This window comes from Anas platyrhynchos, chromosome 2 (genome assembly GCF_047663525.1).
Source record: "Anas platyrhynchos isolate ZD024472 breed Pekin duck chromosome 2, IASCAAS_PekinDuck_T2T, whole genome shotgun sequence".
Classification (NCBI taxonomy): domain Eukaryota; kingdom Metazoa; phylum Chordata; class Aves; order Anseriformes; family Anatidae; genus Anas; species Anas platyrhynchos.
Genome location: NC_092588.1, coordinates 36,382,257 through 36,407,181, shown reverse-complemented (window position 1 = coordinate 36,407,181; position 24,925 = coordinate 36,382,257). Strand labels below are relative to the sequence as shown.

General features: G+C 37.2%; 1 protein-coding gene across 4 annotated transcripts in view; it reads right to left on the bottom strand.

Moving 5' to 3' along the window:
* Positions 1-523: 523 nt before the first annotated feature.
* PDE7A (phosphodiesterase 7A) overlaps positions 524-24,925 on the bottom strand; it is a 75,264-nt gene continuing 50,862 nt past the window's right edge. For 3 of the 4 annotated variants that reach the window (XM_038175584.2, XM_038175587.2, XM_038175585.2), the window contains 10 exons: positions 17,011-17,162; positions 15,219-15,282; positions 12,980-13,075; positions 10,091-10,191; positions 7,064-7,195; positions 6,677-6,768; positions 5,911-6,055; positions 4,998-5,094; positions 4,069-4,149; positions 524-2,663 (listed from right to left, as the gene is read on the bottom strand). In XM_038175584.2, the coding sequence (XP_038031512.1) occupies positions 2,455-2,663; positions 4,069-4,149; positions 4,998-5,094; positions 5,911-6,055; positions 6,677-6,768; positions 7,064-7,195; positions 10,091-10,191; positions 12,980-13,075; positions 15,219-15,282; positions 17,011-17,162 (1,169 nt within the window). In that variant the 3' untranslated portion in view covers positions 524-2,454. The remainder of the gene's footprint in view (positions 2,664-4,068; positions 4,150-4,997; positions 5,095-5,910; positions 6,056-6,676; positions 6,769-7,063; positions 7,196-10,090; positions 10,192-12,979; positions 13,076-15,218; positions 15,283-17,010; positions 17,163-24,925) is intronic. The other variant, XM_038175586.2, reaches the window with a different exon arrangement.

The window sequence follows — 24,925 nt, the reverse complement described above, 5'->3', positions numbered from 1 at the left end:
GTGTGTAAGTTTATTAATTTTCATTTCCATTAAAAATTCTTAGTAAAATACAAGTATCCTGCAACACTTAGCAAAGTTTAAAGACAGTGCCTCAATGGCAGTATAAACTGAGTCACATCTCCGAAAATGTGAGAATCAGGAGACATCAGATTCTGATTTTAATGGTTGTTTTGAAAGTATCTGCAGGCTCAGAACAGGTTTTATTCAAGAAAACAGAGAAATGAGTACTTTTCCACGCTTAACCCTGCAAATCTATATAGGCTGTAAGGAAGCTGCGCTGCAATCTCTCCACAGTGAACTACTCAAGCACACAGCTACCTCCTCTTTGTTCCGGCAGCTCCAAAAAACTGGCAAGTATCTCCACCCTCTTACAGACAAGCTGTTAAAATAAGGCTTTTTTTTTTTCTCTTACGTCACGTTACAACCCAGACTCGCAGCACATTTGATCCGCTACTGAAGTCAGACAACAGCAAGAACTTGCACTGGCAGCAAAGGAAGGAAGTCCACGCAGGCTCCAAAAACAGTGGTTTCATTACAAATTTATTTCTTTAAACATGGCCACTTTGAGATTAATAATATTACTTCAGGGAACATGAAAGAATAAGAAACAACTTAATTTTAGAAGGGAAACAAACAGGTAAGTCAGAATTTGCTTTTGAAACAGTAAAAGGCCAAGCTCGAAGAGGCGATAAATTTTGGAGTGTTAGGAGGACTAGTAGTTTCAAATCCAAAAAATGGGCTTAGTTTTACAGTGGAAGCTCACTGCAACCTCAGCTATCTTTCCATGACTCGGTCATAACTTAAATGTACAGGAGCATAACGTGAAAAGAACTTTTTTATTAATTAAAAGTTAACAGCAACAGGCACATATTAAAATGAATACGGCAAAGCCTTTACAAATGGCTTTACGCTGAAGCTCTCTCCCAAGAATGGCTGTTGCAACAAACTGTAAACAGAATTAATAAACAGTCTTTTACAATAAGAACAGGGAAATACAAGTGAACTAAAAGAAAGCACCAGTTTCTCAAATCAGATTACAGTTGTGCTTACTGTACTTAAAACAATGTAAAACAAATTACAAAAATGGAATGTTTTAAGTTTAAAATTAGTCCTTTAATTTTGTCCTAAAAAACATTTTCTCCTTTTCCCATCAAAACCCCATTAGCGGGTAATGTTTCAGTAGAGGGAGGAATAAGTAAACAATGCACTTTTTTTTTTTTATTTTTTACCTTTTTTTTTTTTTTCAAATCAAAAACAAATTTGGTCACTTAGCTTTGTGCATAGTTTAAGGCATCTGTAGCAATTTGTTACAGTTTCCTCCCCAATGTGGCTGTTCATGAAATTGTCACATTCTAAAAGAATAAATTAAAAAAAAAAAAAATGTTGCCGTTCAAAACCCTTCCCAGCTCCCTCCCGCCCTCCCCCACCCCAGACATACTCACACACCCACACGTACACACACGCTGCAGCGAAAGGGGCATTTGTACCCTTGTTCTGAAGGACACGCTTCCCATCCCACTTTATTTCAGATTGGCAAATACCCTGAGCTGATTATGGTGTTTAGACATTCCACCTTTTTCTTGCATGTGCAGTTCAAGTGTACAATGGTGAAAACAACATGCGATGTTTTCACTGCAGAATCGCAATGCAGTTCAGACGCTTTCCCCCCCCCCGCCCCCACCCCTTCCCTTCCCAAATTCAGAAGTGTTTTCCGCTTTTAAAAAACTGCATTCCCATACAGCACTGGAGTAAAGCTTGGCTGTGCTCTATGATGAATGCTCAGTTCCCAGTGCACAAACAAAATTATGGCAAATGGGAGGCTTTTCTGGCATCCAAAGAAACAAGAGCTGCAGTCTCGGATTTGATCTTTTTCGTTTAAAAAAGCAAAAAACCCAGGTTAGTGGTTCCTTCACAGCCATGCGCAAAGGTTAAGTCTAGAACCAATAGTTTCAGAGTACATTTGTAAACATCAAGTCTTGCCAGAGGCAGCAGAGGATGGGCACTTCACATTTCCGTATTAAAACAGGGACTGAGTGGAAGGTATGCTTTGAACACATTTATGCAAGTCTTGCTAGTTTCCAAGAAAGTGGAACAATCCATCTCAAGTCTTAGATTTGAAGACCGGATTTCAGATTTCACAAAAAAATAAAACCAAACAAAACATGTGGCACAATGAAGCTCTCGTACTGTTCCTTCAAGGCTCAGTCACTGCTGTGCTTTGCATATTCAAGGTTCCAAACGAAAACCAACTGAGGCATATGCATATTGCTCTATGTTCGGATCTTGCAGTTAAAAAAAATCAGGTTCAAATGGTCTGTGTCAAAGGAAAACTTGGAAATAAATAATGCTGGCATCATTTTACCATTTTACCAAAACCTCGGGCAGACAAGTATCTCCTTTAATCCGGCTGTGCAGATACCAAGAGAAGAGGCAGTTTTGTCATGAAGATTGAGGTCAGGACAATCGAGGTTCCTGAGGTAATATGTCTGAGTCCATTTCCTCAAAAGCGGGATCGACGTCATCACTGCTAGACTGTTCTCTCTGCACTCCCTTCCAGCTCGCCTTGTTCAGTCCCAGGTGGCCAAGCATCGTCTGCGACAGCCTCGTGTTCGAGAACCGGGCCCACTCCCCAAATAGCGGCTCCACTAAGTAGGTCATAAAGCCTTTGAAGACAAGCAAACAAACGTACCCAAGTGAAAAAAACAGGAGAAAACCCACTAAACTTTAATAAAATTCAGTAAGAAATTAAACAATGCATTAGACTATTCAAATACACATTTAAAAACTCATTTGATGTTTAGGGCATCTTAACTAAATTTTAAGCACCTTTACTAAATTTATATTAATTTTAAATCTCTCCAAATGTATTTTGAGAGATTTCTCAAAATACAAAAGATTTTACTGGTCAGTCAAAAGAACGGCATTATATTGGAATAAATTACCCTGCTAATTTCAGAATGACCAAATGAAATAAATATTTGGGAGGGGCTGTGAATCTAAGCATCATTAACTAAGTCACAAAAACTACATAAATCTTTCATTTAGACATGTAGATTTTTTTTAGGAAATTGCCCCATAGGTGATCTGAACTACATTATACAGGGGAAAAAAAATAAAATAAAATGAAAACCTGGGTTCTTTTCACAATATTAAGCTGATTGAAAATACAACTTTTAAACAAAAAGAACACAGAACACCAACAGATAAACATTTACATTTATGTTCGTGCATGTGTATATACACCTATTTATAGGATCTAATTTCCGTGAATCAAAAATTGAATGGTAAACCTACCAAAACTGGGCTTGCTTAAATCTGTTAATTACAAAAATGTATCATTCTCTAACATTCTAAATCAAAGCAGTGCAGCTGATCAAACGTTTTTTTAATCTTTAATTAACTTCAAGCACTCATTCACAGTAGGTTTGTGGTTAAATTTATTGTTCTCTTTACTATTTTTAACTGAGTCCTATTCAATCTACATAAACAACTTCATTAAAACAAATAGGAAAAAAAAAGTAAGCCCTTCAGCCATTTCAAATTCAGCTGAAGACAGCAAAAAATAACAGAATGGCTTTTCACAGTTCTCCATCAAATCCCTGTCCACCACCTGACGTAAGGCAGTTTTTAAGAAATGAATGCTGGCATTCCAGAAAGCAAACTCCAGAGAGCTGGAATTGTTTTGCAGCAACCTCAAAAGGCACCAGCCGCTGCATGGGCAAGGTGACAAAACTTCTCCTCTTCTCAAGCTGCTCACCCCAGATTAGGAAGCCACCGGGCAGCAGCACAGGAAAAGTAACAGAGCTGCCTCCTGTGCTCTCCCCATTCTGTGAGGAAACAGCGACCTCAGCCTCCAGGACTGTACAGAACATTTCATAAACACTACATTCAAGGGAGAAATGGTATAGCAAATTAAATAAATCAAAAGAAAAAAAAAAAAAGCTCATTGTTAAGAAGTGCTGCTATACACAGAGACCAGGTACAGCTTCCAGGAAATGTATGGAAAAGATACATTCTTTGATAGGCATCCTGAAAGGAGTCTACTGAAATAAAGTGAATTGCAGTTACCAATCTGGATGTTGGCAATAGTTTCTGTCTGTCGGTCACAAAGTGGACTCACACCCAAGTGATATTTTTTTTCAATATCTCCTAGAGAAATAAGAGTATAATACAACTGTTAAGTCACTAGGTCTAATACTGTGCATTTTGATCACACAAGCAGTAGTTCAAGAAAAACATCAGAGGTTTCCTGATGGATTAACATGCAAAACTCCTGGACTGCTATAGAAACAACAAATTCAATCTCTCTTGCTTTAGCCCTCAGAAATTTCTCACTGAAGAGAATTTATGGTTCTACTTCCACGTAATCTCCATCTAGTAGTAAGTTTCACATGCTTAGCACCAAATAAAAGTCAGTTCTCCATTTTTCATATCTATGCAAACTAGCATTTCTCAAATCAAGGCAGCTAAACTAGCCTTCAAAAAAAGCTCGGTTTTAGTTATTAAAATTATTCAATAATAATGGACAAAATTAATTTGTTCCATTTGTCAACTAAAAGCTTTATTAGCTGCTTATCACATAGTTAAGACTACTTACATGACTAAAAATCTCCTTCCTAGTTGTTCCTGCTCACCAACAGGTTCTCACAGACAAATAAATTTTAAATATCGAGTATCTACCAAGAATATATTTCACAATTTACTAGAAACGTGTAAATTAAACCTTATTATTTATGTGAAGCACCTTCCCATCTGAAGGATCTATTGAGCCAGTCATGCCACATTCAGATTCTAAGCAGATTTTTCACCAGGTTTCAGTTCCACGAACCATTTGCAAGAAATACAACCCAATAAAGAAGAAAATCCCACACTGCACTGTAAATCTCTATTAGCACTAAATATAAATCACTATTTATTTGCAGGCAGCTATGACTCACCATTGCTCTCTCCGCAATATAAATACATTATGAACTAACAGATACTTTACTGTTACTTGCCTTGATGGAAGAACTCCTCTGTTACTTTTTCACTCCACTGCTTACTCAGCTCCCAAGTCCGACATGGGTTACAAATATCAGCACACTTCAAAGCCATCTAGTAAAGTAATACACACCGTTAGGTCACCCTGCGTACCCCTTTCTCTCCAACAGCAACATCCTTAATTACCTATTTCCTGGCAGCAGGCATTTTAAGTTTTGTAACTCATAAACCTACCTACCATTTGTGCTTCCCTCAAGTTTATGTTCCATGATCATACTTAAAAAAAAACACTCAGGGAACTATCAGATCTCATTATCATTTCTGAGCAAAATGAAAATTGAGTCGAGTCAAAGAATTTCAGAGACACTACATTTAGTTTATTCAGTAACACAGGACACAGCAATGAATTCAGATAAAGAAACATCAATATAAGCAAACAGGATTTTACGTTTCTAGCTCTGAACTTCATGTATTTACTAATGGTTTGCACAGGAAAGAACTTCTCATCTGTCCATTTTCTCTTACAGTCCACACAATGAACAGAGCAATAAAAATTTGTATGAAGTTGAAGCTGATGCTATGAAGCTGATACACAACAATAGTGCTTTTTTTTCCCCCCCCCGAAATACATTCTGACAAAGCATTTCGCAGTACTGAGACTACACTTGAGTCATCAGAAGAACTAATTCTTGTCTTGAAGATGTATTTCTCCTTGGTTTAGTACCTCCAAGTTACCTACCAACATGTGACATTGCTTATGAGAAGTAATGGGAGAGAGAGGGAACAAACTTTTTGCAATGTAACAAAATCACTAAGGGTATTTCTACTTCATTTTGAAAGTATAGCCCAGAACTAGTAGCATTTACCACTTTAAGTTGTTTTTGAAGTAAGAAACCGTGTTTTCAAAAAATATTAGCAAAAAAAGGTCACCTGTAAAATGAAGTGACGATGGTTTGCGTCCTCTAAGCATAGGTCTCCTCTATCCAAGTGGGATCGGAACATGGACAGATACTCATTTTGCTGACTGATGTCTGTGGCAAGAATGAGATCACCTATCTGGCTTTCCATCAGCTGCCTGTAGTAATTAGCGATACCAAGCATTCAGACAGCATAGCAATTAAGAACAGCAGCCATCACTACATCTACATGTCTTCTTTGTCATATTCATTATGATACAAATTCAAGTCACAAGCTTGCTGATCGGTATTTGCACAGGATGGTTTCTTTTTTGTTTGTTTTTCCTCTCTTCCTACGACATCCATGGAGATATCAGAACATTTCATCAGCAGCTTTCAAGAAGATTGAAACAGTTTTTAACTTTTTTGTTTGTTTTTCCTTAAATATGCACAAATTGTTTAATGCATATTGATTGTTACAGTAGGTGAAAAAGGTCTATTTTAAACTGCAATTGCAGTGACAGAATGAGAAAAAGCTGCCAAGTTTAAAATAATTTAATATAAACAGGTGCTTGACTGCATGAACACACCCCTTCAGTGTGCTCACAGTAGATGTTATTTCCCAAATATCACATTGCACCATGAACTCCCCTACTCCAGTAGCATGGTATCTGATAATTCTTAAAATAGATGTGAATGCAAAATTTAAATTAGGAGCTGCCACACAATAATTTATTCTTTCTTAAGTGGCAGCTTACTTGCATCTTAAACTGATCTATAATATTTTGTATAAAATGTACCTGTTTTCCAATGACATATGTGCAAATAAACCAGACTCTCTCAGCAACCCCACTGCTGATCTCCAGTGATGGTTCTCCAATACTGAGGTATTCTGGAAATGAAAGTGATACCACAGATGTCAGTGACTTTAGGTCTTAAAAGGATTGAATAGCTTCACACTAAGCGCTGTACCACAGAGGGGGGTTTGGTTGGTTGGTTTTGAAGTGGATTAAAGCTCTCACATCCTGAATACTTTGATAGCTTGCACATTTTTATCCCAGTGGCATGGAAACATCTCAAATTCACACCTACAACTAGCTAAAGAAATCGCAATTTATATTCTTTTTATGTACTCCTCAGGAACCCTCCAAATCTGTTTTTCACAAAACAACCAATTTTCTCCTTACCTTATACAAAGTTGCTAAGTAATGGTTTGTTTTAATTAGGAAAGGTTGATTAACGCCTGGGTGATCCAAATCATGTGTGGCAGCTGCAATTAAACTGAGCAGAACATCCCACGGAGTTAAGGATTGGGAAAGCTGTAAGATAACAACAACAACATGTAATTCTGTCAGCAACACAAGTATAACCCCCTCAAATAGGTGCACAGGTGTCACTTTTTTTCTTTTTTAGTAATTTAAAAGCAAATAGGAATTCTGAGGCAATTTAATGATGTAAAACCAATATTCTGATTCCCAAGTATTTTGTAGGGGGAAAAAAAGCTACAAAAATTTCAATGGTTTAAGCATTCTTCTTTCTGAATGTCAAGGTTCAGTCTCAGAAAATGCTGGCACAGAAAACGTGACTTTTTAGTTGGCAATGAATTACTATTTCTAAACAGATCCTGTTAAAAGCAGCAAATTCTTAAAGCGAGCTTTCTCTCATTTACCCAGCCTGTCTGTGTGCATACAGACTGCTTTAAATACATGCTATATTTTTAAAAAATACCGTCACCTTAGAAGGAAGAAGCTAACACTTTAGAAGCCTTAAGAACTGTTCAGAGCAGATTTCTACTCTTTTGCATGATTTTATTTCAAAGCCTACTGGGACAAGAACTGAAGGAAGAAAGTCTGCTAGAGATAAATATTTTCGAGAAGCACGTGCCTGGTAATTAACTAACTCAGCATGCAACTGCATGGTCTGCTTTTCACTGTTCTTAGATATTCTTCCTGTTACTACTTCTGGTTGGGAAGTTTGGGTTAAGCTCAGTATGGATGCCTAGCTGGCATTAAAACAGAGGATAGTACGACCCTAGTCGTACTTTTTTTTGATAGTACAAAAATGAAATGTAGCAACCCCCCTGCAAGGACAGGAGTTTATATTCCCTTCTGCTTTTGCCATCTATCATGCCTCATAAGTTTACAATGCTTTTGGGTACAACAGAACCAGTAGCTATGTATGTTCCAAAAAAGTCCATACCAGAAGCATTACAAAAATTTCATCGTGAGTATTAAATAAAAAAAAAAAATGCTCAGAGCCTCCAAACTGCATGCCATAAATATAACTGACATGCATCAGTTCTGCAACCTGTCTTACTGCCCCAACAACTGATCTGAGAGCAACACTGAGAAACAATGGGAGGAGTGGGTAAAGAGCCTCTGAAAATGTTCGTGGAACCAGCACTTACTTGTTTTCACTTCAGAAATGGAATAAAAAGGCATTGTCTTCAAAAGAACAGCAAACTAGTGATAATTGGCATCAAGATAAATATCTTATCTCACCCTGGCTACAGAATACAACAGGTTGCATTGATTTAATAAAAAGGACAGGATTTGTTGCTGAGGATTGTGTACCCTCAGCAAGCTTGCAGGTGACACCAAGCTGAGTGGTGCAGTTGATACAACAGAAGGAAGGGATGCCACCTCAAGGGACCTGGACAACCTTCCTAAGTGGACCCATGTGAACCTGATGTCCACCAAGTCCACACCATAGTGCTGCACCCGGGTCAGGACAATCCCAAGAGATGAGCACAGACTGGGAGAAGAACTCATTGAGAGCAGCCCTGCAGAGAAGGATGTGGGGGTTCTGGTGGATGAAAAGCTCAACATAAGCCAGCAGTGCGTGCCTGCAGCCAAAAGGCCAACTGCATCCGGGACTGAATCAACAGAAGAGAGGCCAGCAGGGCAAGGGAGGTGACTGTCCCCCTCTGCTCTGCCCTGGTGAGTCCCCACCTGGAGTGCTGCGTCCAGGTCTGGGGTCCCAGCACAAAAAGGATGTGGGGCTGTTAGAGAGGTCCAGAGGAGAGCCATGAACACGCTCAGAGGGCTGGAGCACCTCTCCTGTGAGAGAAAGACAGAGAGCTGGGGATGTTCAGCCTGGAGATGAGAAGGCTCCGGGGTGACCTCATTGCAGCTTTTCAATACTTAAAGGAGGCTTATAAAAAGGATGGAGAGCAACTCTGCTCAGTCAGATAACGACAGGACAAGGGGGGGATGGTTTTAAACTAAAAGAGTTAAACTAAAAGAGTTTAAACTAGAACAGAATATTTAGATTAGAGGTTAGGAGGAAACTCTTCACTCAGTGGGTGGTGAGGCCCTGGCACAGGTCGCCCAGAGAAGCTGTGGATGCCCCATCCCTGGAGGTGTTCAAGGCCAGGTTGGATGGGGCCCTGGGCAACCTGATCTAGTGGGTGGCATCCCAGCCCATGGCAGGGGGGTTTGGTACTAGATGATCTTTGAGGTCCCTTCTAACCCAAGCCATTCTGTGATTCTATGATTTATCCCTGAAATTGTCTAACTTGCTTGCGCTTGGACTGCTGGCAGTCACTTAATATGAAGCAAACACTGAACTAGCTCACTCCTTGAGGTCTGTCACGCTGCATGTTTTCCCTCTTTGCTTTTCTTAAAAGGAAGAAAGGGCAAAGCATACTCTTGATGTCTTGCTATAATGTGCCTTCAGCAGAAGCATATTATTCATTAACATCAAAGATGAGCCAAACAAGAGTTTATACAGTAGAGAGGAAAAAAAAAAAAAAGAAAAAAAGAGGTAAAAAGAATCATGAATATACGGTTTATTATTGCCAGCTCTGACTCAGGCTGCAATTCCATGTAAATGTCTTTGGGCACAGCTCTATGCTAAACAGCTGCAAACTTAATCAATTTGCTCATCTGGTTCACAATGAAGTCACACAAAAGACAATGCCAGCTCAAAAGAAAAAAAAAAAAGAAAAGCACACTACTAAGTGTGAAAACACAGCCTCAGCAACATGGAGATCCTCCCCTCTGCTCCTTTTTGTGTTCCTGTTCCACCACCTGTTCAAAAAGTGGGTTTGGGGATTGAGGGAAAGAGGCTGTTGTTGCATTTATTGTTTGTTTGTTTTTTCTTTCTTTAAAAGGAATGTATGTGCATGTGCACACAAACCACTTATACACATACAGAAATATCTATATTGCTATATTTACATGTGATGTAAAATTGAGAACGCTCTCCCTTACCTTAGGCTCTTGTAAATAACAGTGCATGGCCTGAGTCACATCAGCAGCATGAACTGCATTATGATAAGGATTTTGACTGTGATAATCTTCTTGAACCATAACTGCAGGAAAATAACAAATATCCAAATTTAAATAAAATAGCAATTTTTCCAAGTACCATTTTATGTCCTTGTTAGACACAGAAATATGCAATATCACAGGCTACACACACATAAAAGTGTCAAAGTCAATAAATTGCCAGTTGAACTAACACCCGGGTGTAACAGATTTGTATGTGAGCGAACTGTATTTTCTAAAAGAAATCAACTACATGTAAAGTCATCTCAGAGCAAAAATTATACAACTTGAAGTCAGTATATTATTATCTGAGGTACTTTGACTTTAAGAACTTTCCAGGAAAGTCTCCCTTTGAAAACCTCGCCTGCCTGAATGTTGAGGCATCCTGGAATACAAAATGAAGATACTATTAAATGGAGCATCAGGATGGCTTAATATCATGCCTTCAAAGCAGAGGAATTAGGCAGTGTTTTATTGTTGTATCAAGTGCTTTTCTTTCTCCTCCTGGACAGCAGTTGTGGGAAGACACCTCTACATAGTTTTCTATGGGCATTTTCTCATACTGTCACTCAAAGAAATTGAAGCCCATGTACAGTTTAGAAAATAATTTAGACCATGGTCTGATTAACCTCTCCTAGATTTAATATTTCCTATTTAACTTCTTCCTTGCTTTGCTACTCTCTACTCCATCTTCCTGTCTTTTAGCCCTGTAAGTAGAATATTTTATGTAGTTAAGCTAATATGGATATCCTTTAGAGTACAAGAACTGTAACATTTAAAAGGATGAAGGGGGAGAAGATCTGAAGTACAGCAATCAAGTTTTATTCCAAATCGCAGAGTTTTGCCTGATGATGCATTAGTTCTTTCACGTAAACTTCAAAAGAACATTTTCCTGGCCAACTACAGCCTGTCATTCCCATCCAAATCTCTTTTCCTACTCTGTGTACAAGCCAGCCCCGTTCCATGTAATTGTGACTGTAATGTTAAAAGTATTACTGCCATGGTATTTCTGAAGATTTGTGGCTCATGAGAAGTTAAAGTGCTGTAACCACTGTGTGATCTCAAGAGCATCCAATGCATGGTTGACACCTCATATGGACAATAATAAAGCATCTTTGCACTCCATTAACCTGAGGCAGAACTCCCTTTCATGTATTTTTCATGTTCAGTGCACAACTGAAGAGGTCCTGGGTTTAATCCTCTGTTTTTATGGATTCATAAACTGGTCCTGTTTAAAGTCCACAATTTTCCTAACTTACTTTAAGAAAATAGACCTAGGATAGTATTTAGATTGTGGTTTGCCAGAATTAGAATGGCACACTATATGCACAAAAATAAAACGTTAAGGTCCCATCAAGGACTAAACTTAGATTTCTCTCATTATTAAAAAAAATCCCAGTAAGTTCTAAGTGGATTTAGTGTGGCACCAGGGAACACTTGAACTGTCTTAATCTTCTTGAATTTGATCTTCAGATTGCTTTGGAACAAGGTATAAAAGGTAGCAAAAGAATGATTTAAGTTCATGCTAATGAGCTGTATTTGGAAGAAAGGTTGCTTGATTGCACAGATGGGTAGGGACAGAGCTAAGAAACGTTTTTGTTACTGCTGTTAAGCAGAAGGCATCAATAAAAACAGGAAGGTGGTGAATTTCAACGCTAGAATGAAAAATTGCCTTCTTCCACAGTCTTTTTTAAGTAAATTAATCTTTTGCTAAATCTCAGCTAACCAGGAGATAAGCAAGGTGACAAAGACAAAACACAGTTACAACTTCAGTGGCTTAAGACCAGATTTCTACAACCGCTTTCTCACACTGCATTACATCAGTTCTCAAGGTCAGCTGCTCTGCCTTTTTGGAGCTGGGGAGAGTTGAGTCTGCTTTAAAACAACAGTAAAGTCATGACAGGACTGATAAAATTTATGAAGTAGAAGGAGAATTCAGTGACAAAAACAAAAGTATTCCCTTTACTTGAAAGGGGAGAAAAGCCTTCTGAATGTGGTTTCTCCTCTCATTAAATTACAAGCTTTGGAACCACAATCTTGTTTTCTCTGAAGCCGTGAAAGCCTGCTAAGAGGGACCTGAAACCTTTCTCCTGGTCTTTTAAAAATCAGCATCCCACTCCACAAAATTAAGTAAAAGGTACCACCACACAAGAACCAAATGAAGGACACCTCACACTAGGGTCTGTGTGCTGTGAGGATGCAAAAAGACAGCTCCTTCAGCTGTCGAGTGGAAGTACCACTTTGTTCGAATACTCCATATTTACAAATCTTTCTACTGAAGCACTGCCACAGGCCCAAACACCCTCATAACATTGTCTTGCGCTCTGTCCATGGAGGCAGTATGTCTGCAGTACAGTGAGTATTTGTACAAGGGCTTGAAAAGCAAGAGACGGCATCAAATTGGCACTGTTAAGCATTGCCAACATGGGTATGAGCAGCATAGTTAGGAAACTACATTGAGAACTTCAGAAATGGAAATTAAAACCTAACTGAAGACAAAACCAAAGAAAGGAGCAGTCTATCCTTTCTCAATAAAAATGCCACATGAATGAATTCACATATATTACTGATGATTTAGATTTAACAAATACAACACAGCATCTGCTATGAAGCTACTCAGCTTGTCAATACTTGCTTGATTTTAACAGAGATTTCTATACTCACAGAAACTTTGAGAGATTTTCTCTCAGTCAATGTACTTCAAATCACTGTACAATCTGGACTGGATCAGTACTCTTCAAACCTTATAACTAAACTATAACCAGCACTTCAATTAAAGTATAAAAATGCGGATAAACAGCAATATTCATCATAATAAAAAGCTGTATTTACCCAAAAATCTACGAAGTTTCATCGTATCTAACTGGAAGTGTTCAATTAGTCCATGAAGATTAAACAGATGAAAGGTTAAGCTGACTAGACTGTTTCCTAAAAATAAGATGAAAATACTAATTCATTGGAAGTCATGAAATCAGTGACTTTCACAAGAAATGTACTTCAAACAAATTGGTGACAAAAATTACACAAGCAGATTTCTCTACACCAACTTAAGGTTAATATTTAAATTTCATTGCATAACAAGATTCCATCAACTATCTCCTGTAGCAATCACCAATACTGTCCACTGTCAGCTGATAAGAGGAAAATATTACCAAACATTAAAAAAAAGCAGAGTTTCACTGTGCAAATCTGTTAAAGCAGTATTCAACTTTGTGGTACATCGCATCATGATTTTTATAAATGGACACACAAGTTAAAAAGGAATACCAGAACAGTCAGGCAAACATAAAAGCCAGTCAACACTGTTAACTTGTGTACATTGCACATGTGCAATCTTGTGTCTTTTTTTTGTGAAGCCACTCCTTACTCAACCCAAAAATCAAAGAAAAAATGTTTACATTTCTCTAGGAAATGTATACTATTACGAGCTTACAATGTACTTTGCCTATTCACAGCTATAATATTACAATCACTTGCAGTGACAAAACAAATAGAACTGTGCGAGCCAGGGAAATAACCTGCACGCTTACTGTTTACTTGAAACAGCTTGCAGATTATTTGTATTTACTCTGCAAACAATATGTAATGATGGATTACTCAGCTTTGGTACATTTACTCCGACAATCTTCATTTAGCAGGAATTAGAGAATGTAGCATGGGCAGAAACCGAGGTACAAAAAGACAAAGGTGTCTGCTAAATCTGGCTTATTACTAGGCTTGACACGTGCATGCCACTTCCTCGCAGTAAGATACACAGTTCTTCAAAGAGCATTTACTGAGTAGCTAATTTCTCACAGGCTCGTCCAGGGCAGCTCATCCAGCAACGCTCTGTACACAGCATTCTCCTCTTAAAAACTTCCAATAACAAGACTGCCTGTTCAAAACGTTATCCTAAAATGATTAAATTAAAATGCAAAGAGGATAATATAGGAAGGCTCCCACAATAGAAGCTGCAGTGACAGTAACTAAAGGGTATCAAAAACAAAAAGCATATTTAGGATAGAGAAGGCCCCATATAGAAAGGAGGACTTCAGTTTATCGGGAGTAATCTGATCTGAAATAAACTATGCTTATAAACAATTTAGCTTGCACACCCAACTTTTTTGATTCAGTTAATCAGAACTTATAATTACCTTATATCAGAACTTACATGTATAATTACATCCTATCTGCAAGAATCCCCACTGTTTTCATTTTTACATCCGTGCTTTGCACTAAATGAAACTGTGAGGACCCCACTTTTACTCTAGGTTAAGTCAAGCATCCTTTTAACAAAACAGCAGAGAAAATTATCTTTTGGTGCCATGTTTTCCTTTCTGAACTTCGTTTCTGTTTCCTCCTGCCAAACTTTAAGCACACTGACTGCATCTCTGCTACCAGCTCCTCTTGACTGACGAAAGAACTGGAGCAGCTGCTCTTCATTCACAGCCCAGGCTCCAAGAGCTTTCTACACTGGCACACATGCCTGTCTCCTTGGTGTTGGACTCATCTCCTCCTCCCATTCTATTCAAAATCCAGTTTCCATTGCTGCATATTATAACACAAGACTTCTCCCTATCCACTCCAGCAGCCTTTCTCCCTTCCAGCACATTTGTAAGTCTCTTTTTTAACTGGCTGTCTACTAAAAAAGTAGTAATAGTCTCTAAAGGAATTAAAACTGTTCTACCCAATATTCAATTAACCCAAAAAATAATTTGTTTAGTGAAACTGACCTTTTGGACACAGACATGTAAATTAACAGCATTCCATAATTATAAAAAAATATTACATTAGCAAAGTTAATTGTCAATTTATATCAAATTACTACTTACAGCACAAAAAGAGAGAACAGCACCTGCAAAGTACAATGGCCTCTGCTACAAATCAATGATTATTATCAGTACTGACAGTAATGGCATTTTAAGAGAGTGGCAAGGCAAACTAGAATTTAGATTAAGGACTATTAAATCAAAATGGTACCTGATGAAATCTGTGTTTTTGAGTGAACGAACAATCACATCATAACATAAGAGCAATAGCTAAATTATGCTAAGAGATAAAAACATGAATGAAATAGAAAAAGTAAACTCACCATTTGTCAGTCTATCGAAAAGAAAAATATCAAAATTCCAGTTTCCAACCTTCTCAAGCATACACTGAAAGAAAACACGAAAGCTGTAACTTTGTTTTCCTCAGCATATGCCTATCTTCCCATAGCCCAGAGGAAATATTTATTATTTCAGACTGACATACATGTAAATCTTAAGAATCTCTATATACAAAAAAAGGTATTAAAAATGATTGCATGATTACAGCAAAACTTTAACATATGTGCCTCAAATTACAAAACTGAAATATAAGTGTCTTGGCAGTATGGGTTTGAGATCTCCCCTTCATACCCTTAGTCATTTGCTTAAAAGAAGTGACACAATTTTAAAACAATTGGGTTATAAACAGAAGCAGTATGATAGAGTAACTCTGTTTAGACAAAAAAAAGTTGAGACATCTTAAAGGCCCACACTTGACATTTCACGTAATCTTTTTAATAGATGTACGGATCACAAAACCCTACGATGACTTACAACGTTTTGTTTCAGAATCTTTTCCGGATTTTTGCAATGCATTAATAGTTACCCCATGAGTAGTCCTTTATGTTAATTTCTCTCTTTCCCTTTTTGTTCATATAGAAGAAACAGTATCTAGGTTTTTTACTAGGAATATAAAACAACCTTGTAATTTCTTCCTAATAAACTTGCTTTTCACTTTGCATATGGCTAGATTAGCACTTCACAGCCACTCCACACGAACTATTTTTTCATGAACATGGATGAAGAACAAAGCACATTCTAGTCCTCAGAGTCTGTTTTAAAATTGATACTTGCTTTCTCATGTTCCCATTAAATTAGTAGCTGCTTTGTGATCCAGTTACTATGTCCTAGTTTTTCCTTCACCAGCCATTAAAACTGAGCTACCAGAAGAAATAAATAGCATTAACAAGATGTTTCTGCTGTTAAATTGCACATATATTTTTAAGTTCATCCACAAAGTTATCAGAGTCTTCCTATACTGGAGCCTGATCACACTATATAATATCAGACATGCTGTATTTTAACGATATTCTTTTTCTGCATCAAGGTTCCTACCAAAAAGCATTATACACAATCAGTAGCAAGACCCAGCCTTTGGGCTCTCGACAACCTGTAAACTTTGGCTGCTCATTCCCCTTCAGCATCCTCTGTCATCAATTCACCAGCCCTTTCTTTACCCAGCTAACAAATTGTTAGTATTGCCTCTCTTCCCAGCATGCTTTACCTGTCCCATGGCACAGGCATATTACAGCTATCATACTTTTCTAGAACTGCATATAAAAAAATGTCATTTTGATGTAATATTCTACTGATAACTTCAATTACTACATTTCATTGAGCTTTTTTTTTTTATTTAAGGAGTCAGTCACTCCTTCAGATGGTCATTAATGAAATCAGACTACAAAGGAAAAGGGGAGGGAGAGAAAGAAGTTGCCCAAATTGTTCCATTACATTTCTTAAATACAGATACATTCTTCCTCACTTTTTCTTCAATTATTATGTTGATAATATATCCTTGATTCACTAGATTATTTTATTTATTTATTTATTTTAAACTGCAAGCCACGTAAGCTCTAAACAATATCCCAGTAAACTCAGGGGAGGTGAAGGAGTTTGTCAGAAATCACATAACATTGGCTGGACTTTATAAAGTATGTGCAAAACATACATGCACACATAAAAATAGATGCTTAAAAACTACTTCCTTGCACTGCCTCTTAACATGAGGTTGCTATATGCAAACAAACATTTTAAAGACACGCTTGATAAAACCAAGATAAAAATTAAGCCACTAACCTTTGCTTGTCCATTATAATCATCATCTAAAATGTTTGAAGAATTTGGAACAGTGATACCACGGAAAAAACGGGAAGATCTCAGGTATCGCTGGAAACTAAGCAATCTTCTCACATTTCTTGCAGACACAGACACTTCAATTTCAGAATTTGCTATAAAAAAAAAAAAAACAAGAAAATAAACACTCTCTCAAAAAAAACTTTACCAAGAAACACTGTTCAAGGAAGTCTGGCAGAACAATTGCACAGCCTTTTTTTTTTTTTTTTTTTTTTTTTTTGGTGCATCAAATGTTTTGGCCATGAACAGAGATCACTATGAATAGTGAACGCAGAGATATGGCTTAGAAAAGAAAGTTTTCTATGTAAGCATCCTGTGAAGAAAAACAAATATTTAACTTATAGCTGAAATGTTTCTTTCTAAGGAGCACTGCTACTGTTAGGACAGAAATATTACAGAAATTATGCAAGCACACAAATATTGCAAGCAAGTTCCTTTTGGAAAACTGCTGTCACATATGCACATCTAATCCGTGCCCCTAGCAAATCATATCAGATACATATACCATCTAAATAATGCGTTGATGCAGAAGTTATAAAGTGATTTTGAGCATCTACAAGTAACACATACGCAGATTTGAAAGTTCAGAAATTTTCTTAACTTTACTAGCAAGGTTTTAACACACGAGCTTTTCCAGGTAATTTTACCCAGAACTACTTCTCTGGAAAAAAAAAGAGAAACAATCACACACCGACCTACACTTCTCAGTGTATCTAACTTGCTTTCTCAGTACAGTTTAACAACTATAGAATGTGTCTTAGTCTCCTTTCAAAGAATAATCCAACTATTTTGCTTTACTTTTATTAGACTAACCAGTTTAGCTGTCCAAAGGACTCATGCTAGCTTATGACCACTTTCCCTTGATACGGTTAAAGGGTCCGTCTGTTTGTTTCAGAAACCTGCAGACCAAAGTACACATTGCTACCATTTCTTTGCAGCGGTTCAGATATTTCCAGTCTGAAATATTTATGGCCAAACTTCACCTTTACTCTCTTTCCAGCATTACTCCAAACAGTAGTTTAACATAACCAACAGTCAACAATTTTGATGTTCCTTCATTTTGTCCAAAAATATGTATATTAAAAAGAAAAAAACATGTTAAGATAGTAAGTAAAAGCAAATATGCTGTTTTCTAAACATACAGACTTTCAAAACAACATGAACCCAACTTCTTGACCTTCCACAAGCAAGGCAGATTAGAAATCGGTGAAATAAACCATCATAGTATTTGTTTTAACACACAGCCTAAAATATGTTAAGGGACAAGGGTGTGGCCTTATTAAGGACCTAAATTAAAAGCCTCGATGATTTCTAGTGAGAGCAGTTCGATTCTATGTAAGATAATATGCAAGATAAAGCTTTAATCGTATAAATTGATCTCCCTGCAGAAGATACACCGTTCTTTCTGCTCCACGTTACCTCCTTGATTTATTTCCAATCTACACTAATAAAGCATTTCTGAACAGAAAAGAATTACACTAACACACAGTATCTGAAGTGCAGCGACATTTTATATCAATTGTCTGAATTAACAGCAATTTAATGGACAAAAGTGGAATCATCTTTCAGACACAGCTGAAAAGCATCAGGTAGCTTATCACGACACTGAAGTAAGTTCCTATCATTTCAAAGAGCTAACATAGACAACTTCAAATGAAATATTTTTCTCCTACTCATCCCAATTAAAGTCAGGGGCGCTTCCTCTGAAGACACTGATATGCATATATCCAGGTTATGTAAGCAGGTGTACTACATATGATAAATTTGCTTATAAAAATAGCGTTCTCAAATACAGAAGGCAAATAAATAAGAGTCTGTCATGATGCATTACCATGACAATATTTTTTAACCAAGTTTATTAACAGAGTACAGTCTGAGACACCGTCAATCCTGTAGAACACAGAAGCAGGCAGCAATGTAACTGCTCCTGCTAGGACAGCACAGGTTTCGAAGTTCTTTTTTCCCCTCTTAATCTTGATCTAGTTTCTTAAAATCCAAATTTCAGACCTGAGGTCATTCGGTTTGAAATAAAACAATATAAAATGGCTACATTTTGGTCATGAAATTATCTAAGATGTCCACAAATCCATATACAAAATCCAGAAACTTCACTACATCTCAGTAAAAGAAAATACTTCAATAGGAAAAATCTTCCAGAAGTACAAACAGTTTTCTTGATCATGAGTAGTCTTTTTATAGGTCTGTAGTTAACAAAAAGCACTTCTGATGTCATGCTACAAGTAACTCTTTCATAGATGCCACTCAGTCTTTGGCAGAACAGCAGCACAGTGTAGGTAACACAAGTAAAACACATTTTTGACAGCAAAGCACAAAAGCATGATCATTCAGCTGTCTGTCCCTACATTCCACCTGTTTTCACATTTATAAGTCATTTTAGGGGATTTGCACAAATTTCAATATTTTTTGTCACTATGTGGGTACAGAAAAAATAATTTTTCAAAGGAAATGCAGTTTCCTGCAAAGGTGAACAGTCATTACTCTTCACTTTACAATGCACTAGTAAGATTCAACTTCAACATAATTTTCACCTCTAAATTATCATCAGTTTGTACAGTTCATAAACCACGACCTGTCCATATCATTTTATTCCTCCTCCTTATTTAGTAAAAGAAAAAAAAGTCCAGCCTCCAACCATTTCATGCTTCTGGAAAGCACTGCCCCAGCTGATGTAATTCAAGCAAGCTACAACAAAGCCCATTTCATTCTTTATCCTTCTAGGCAGCACTGCTGTTATTACAGTATTACAGCCTCATGAAATGGTTGGAGGCTGGAAGGGACCTCAGGAGGCCATTTAGTCCAACCCCTCCTCAAGCAGAGCCACCCAGAGCAGGCTGCCCAGGCGGCTTTTGAAGATCTCCAAGGAGGAGACCCCACAACCTCTCTGGTCAACCTGTGCCAGGGCTTGGTCACCCACACAGCGAAGAAGTGCTTCATGTGCATTGTGCCGGTGCCTGGGGCTGCTCCTCCTCAGGTGCAGGACTTGGCATTTCCCTTTGAGCTACTATTCATTCCACACGTATATCCCAAGTTCAGCTGAAGGTACTAACACCTCAACCAAACATCCCATTATTTAGACCTCCAGTGATCAGAATCACTTCCAAATGAGAGGTTTTGAGCCCTTCCAGAATACCTGGTTCAGGGGGACTACACCAACCCAGCAAGTGAGCTTATCTCCCTAAAATAGTTAGACATTTGATATGGGATGACTGGGGATAGGTGAGTCAGATGTGGAGGTTTGACAGGTAATTAATTTAAAAAGAAGGCTGAAAAAGAAAATAGCTAGCTTTCAAGGAAGAAAATTTCAAGGGGAAAAAAAAAAAGATTTTTAAGCTGCAGTAACACTGAGAGCATCCATACTTGCAGCTCCCTTTTTGTCAGAAAGTATTATTGTAAGGGATAACATAGAAATAAAAATACAAAATAAATTTTTGTGAGTTCTGGCAGACCAGCAAATACAAGTTCATGAGAAGGACTGGTAAAGCCTGAATGGTGTAACAGTGCAACAGAAACTTGGTTTCCCTTTATATATATGATTAACACATAGTTTTATGACTAATGATAGAAGAGGGTAGGCTGACATTCTTTGCTAATTTCAGTGACCCTAGGTAATACAGTAAAATAAAATAAAAAATAGAGGGCACCATAATGGCTTTACTTTCTTTCCATTTATAATGGAAGAGTGCGTTACCTTTGCTCAAGGCATGGCATGAAAACATTTCTCCTCCCGGCCCAAATGTCCTTCATTTCATTTGCTTCGTTTCATGAGCTTTCCGTGTGCTAAATGCCTTTTTAATGTCTTACCCTGAGCATTTGTTCTTAAGAGATAAGGACAGTATAAGGATAAATTAGAATGATAAAATAAATAAGTACATGACATGAAAGCAAAGTCAGGATGTTGGAAGTGCTAAGAAGGAAGCCGCAGCAGTCAGATCCAGCTTTGATGCAAGAAACCAGACGACAAGCTGTAGGTCTTTGTGCCTGGTCAACAGCAGCTCTCCTAGGATGTTCTTCCTTTTTCAGTTCATTCCCCACTTCAAGTTAGAATACCATCCGATGTGCTTTTTACTTCTAAACTCGTTTATTTATTTATTAGGATAGTCATTCTTGTTTCCAGGCATCTAGAAATGAGATACTAATAGAACAAAAAATCCGAAATACTCTAAAATAAAAATAATGGTTTACTAACATCAGTTATTTTAGCAAAATGTTATGAATACACATCAAAAAATTAAGTTATGCAAGTTGCCTTCATGCAACAGGTTTCATCCGCATTCCAAGACACTTAGTCTAATCCTTTCCCACTCCCAATCTTTGAAGCGTATTCTATTTCATGAAAAGAAGGAAAAATTGTCATGTTTCACAGGGACTTTAGAAATTTTTTTTCTTGTGTTAAAATAAGAAGACAAAATAGGGAAAACACAATCAAAGCCACCTTAGATTGATATATTTATTCTCAATATTTGCATCTTTTGTACAGTAAGGAAAAAGAATGAAAGGAGGAATGACAACTTAGTAGTTTAATTTCTTATTTATAGAAGCCTTAAATCCTAGCAAAACCGATTTGGTTTTCTTTTAATGCAAAGATAATTCCTAGCCTCTGATGGGGTTTTGGTCAAAACAAGGCAATCCAGCTCATGAACTTTACCTCCACATCTTCCCTGCTACAGCCTGAAACATAGATACAAAATTATCTATGATAAAAATTGATTTTTACTATTATCAGTAGAGAGTTTAACCAAGGATATCTGATATCTCTGCCATTAACATAAATAAAAATGAGGATGTATAATATAAGAAGTGAAAGCATGGATCTTTCTCACGTTTGAATATCAAACAGGAATTTGAGGTGCACAGGTCCACCAGAGGAGATTTCTTTTTCTTAAAAAAATGAACTACAGAGAATCTCTTCTCTCTTCATGGAACATTTCACAATTTTGGTATAGTAAAGACAAGTACACATTTACTTAGCTATTCCTTTCATGATTTTTACATAGCAGATATCACCAGCCCTGAGGTACTAAAGGAAAGTTTCCACTACCTGTAAATATACTGAAAGAAATATTCAATTTCATATGACAACCGCAACTGTATTTCTAAGGCCTTCCAAGATACTAATTGTTTTCTATTTATGAACAATTTACAAGTATTACCTAGCACTTCACACCACTAGAGGGACCCATAAGCATTCTAATTTTGCATCTATTCCCAACAAACCGTTAGGAAGTGCATTGCATTAGATGTATTAGATTGTTTTCTCTGAGTTCTGTTTAGCTCTATACTCAGTTTTTCACTGTCATAGTTTGCATTTTTAGGTACTTTTCAGATATTTGGTATTAGTCATTAATAAAATCTATGATATAACTTGCGACATACAATTTCAGAAGGACTTTATATATAAAGATTACTGGTGTCTAAATTACATTGTTATATTTCCTTAGATCCACTCTTAAGCCCTGTTAGCATCATTGTAAGGCTATAAACCCCCTCTTAAAAGAAAGTCAGGTCAAATTGTTTTAAGGTATCCTACGTATGCATTTGTGTACACATTCAGACTTTTTTTTTTTTAAGAAAACGATCACTGAAAATTATGCTATGGAATAATGTTTAATGAAAGAAACATGGCTTTGCAATTGTCTTCTGACTGACTGGAAAGAGAAAAAAAGTAGTATTAACTTTCAAGAAACTCTAACAGATATCCCCCAATGATCAAGTACAACCATTAGGCACCACTATCATGGAAGATAATCCTCTCTCTGAAGGACCTTGCAGAATAAAATACCGTCTTAGCAAAGTATAGAAGCCATAGACCATCAGGAGGGAAGCCACAGACTTCAGGATGGAAGAGACTTCTCATAGCTCTTTGGACCAACTCTGCTCAAAGCAAAGTATTTGAGAGAAATGACTCAAAGTACAGGGATTTTACTACTACAGTACAAATTAAACACCAAATCACCAATGGTACTGTATGCTTTTAAATAACACAGCACCAAAAGTGTACAGAAAACACTACGAAAAGATATCTAAAAGGACTCTATCCATATGATTCTTTTGAATTTTGGCTCCTTCATCTTTGTAAATACCACAGGAACAATGTAAAATTAAGTGAATTGAGCAATGGAACTCCTGTACTGAACTGAATAACATTTTACAATTATTTGAAAACTAGGGAACAGTACTCATAAGACATACTCTTTCCCTACCGATATACTGAATCATAACCCTAGCAATCTTGTAGTTACATACTTTCTTTGACCCGAGTCCATCTACAGGGCAAGGCAAATCTGTAGCTCACACCATTATGTAGTGTAAACCAATAAGCTTCACTGAAAGAAAATACTTAGCTATGTATCATCAGAATACACTAATGTTTCCTGGGGGGAAAAAAGTTATACTTAAGTGTCATCGGTGTTGAGATGTTAATGCTCTTGAAGAACAAACAAGAACACATGACAACATAATGGTTCGAGTCTTTTCCCAAAACAAGGATAATATATTCCAGACCGTCACCAGATCTTTTTTTCTAGATGTCTTCCAAGAAAACACCCACTCTTTTGTGTTGTATAATTCTCCAGTTCCATGACAATGGAATGACAGAACTATCAAGTAATTCTTTTTGGCCATTCTTCCCCACACACACAAATGAAAGAAGAATTCAAAAAAGAAACACTCTGGTTGACGGAAAAAGGAGAATTCCTTTAAAAGGCTGCATGACTGTAAGTAGAAAAGTCACACTGGAAACAGACAAAAACAAATGAATTCTTGCATTTTTTATGACGGCAAACTTGGCTCCAAGTATAACTTTAAAAATAAGCTACCTGGAAAAATGGACACATTAGAGAGGTTCAAAGGAAGTGAAAAAAATAGGATGTGGCAGTGTCTTCTTCTAAGGTCAGACTTACCTCCACAATAAAACACTGCGCTGTACCTCTGCAAGACTCCAGAGCACACGTGCTGTTTTACAGAAACTTAAAAAAATTGCAGATAAAACAACCATCTACGACAGCAAAATATGTGTATCTGTCCTGTATTCTCAACTGGAAGCTTTTACATGGAAATCTTCCTTAACCAAGCTTACAAATACACTTGGATTTCAAGTTTAATTTCACTGTTTTCTTTTGACCAAAGCTCTTTTTAGATTTTCCCATGACTAGGCTTTTGCAGCTTCCCTTGTGTGATTGCATTCTCTGCACTAATTTAAAGTAAAAATCTCTCTCATCAGAATGAGAGAAACTATTTTAGCAATCCAGATTATGAATAACGAAACGCTAATTTCAGAACGTGTCCTGCACAGAAAGGGAACTTTCAGAGAAATCTTGAGTGTGAGCCTTTCAGTCCTTATACTGCTGGTATTTTCACACAGAAATAAAATACTTAAATCAACCTCTGACCACACAGGAATCTCCTCGCGTGATTTTCTTTGTTGGGAAATTTGCCTTTCTTCACAGTAGAAGATATAAGAATAGCTTTCTTTCCTGTTCAACAAATTCAGCTCAGTAATTACTCTATTTTCATGAAATAAAAATGAGCATTCAATTTCTTCTGGGCTGTGCTCATTTTATCTCAGCCTCTAGATGACAGTCAAAAGCATGTTCGGGTACTGTTATGGATTTCCCAAACTCTTTAAGGGAATCAATTTGGACTTGAATTCTTCTTCCTCACTTGACTTCTGGCTTTTCATCTAAGATAAGTCTATTTCACTGTCCAAGGTATATCTTTTTCAATGATTTGTGAATGAGGCAAGTTCAAAGCAACACTGCAAATGCAGATGCTGACACTTCGTTGATGCTTGCCAGATCTCAAGGTAGCAGATACAATGTTCAGTGAATTTATCCACGTT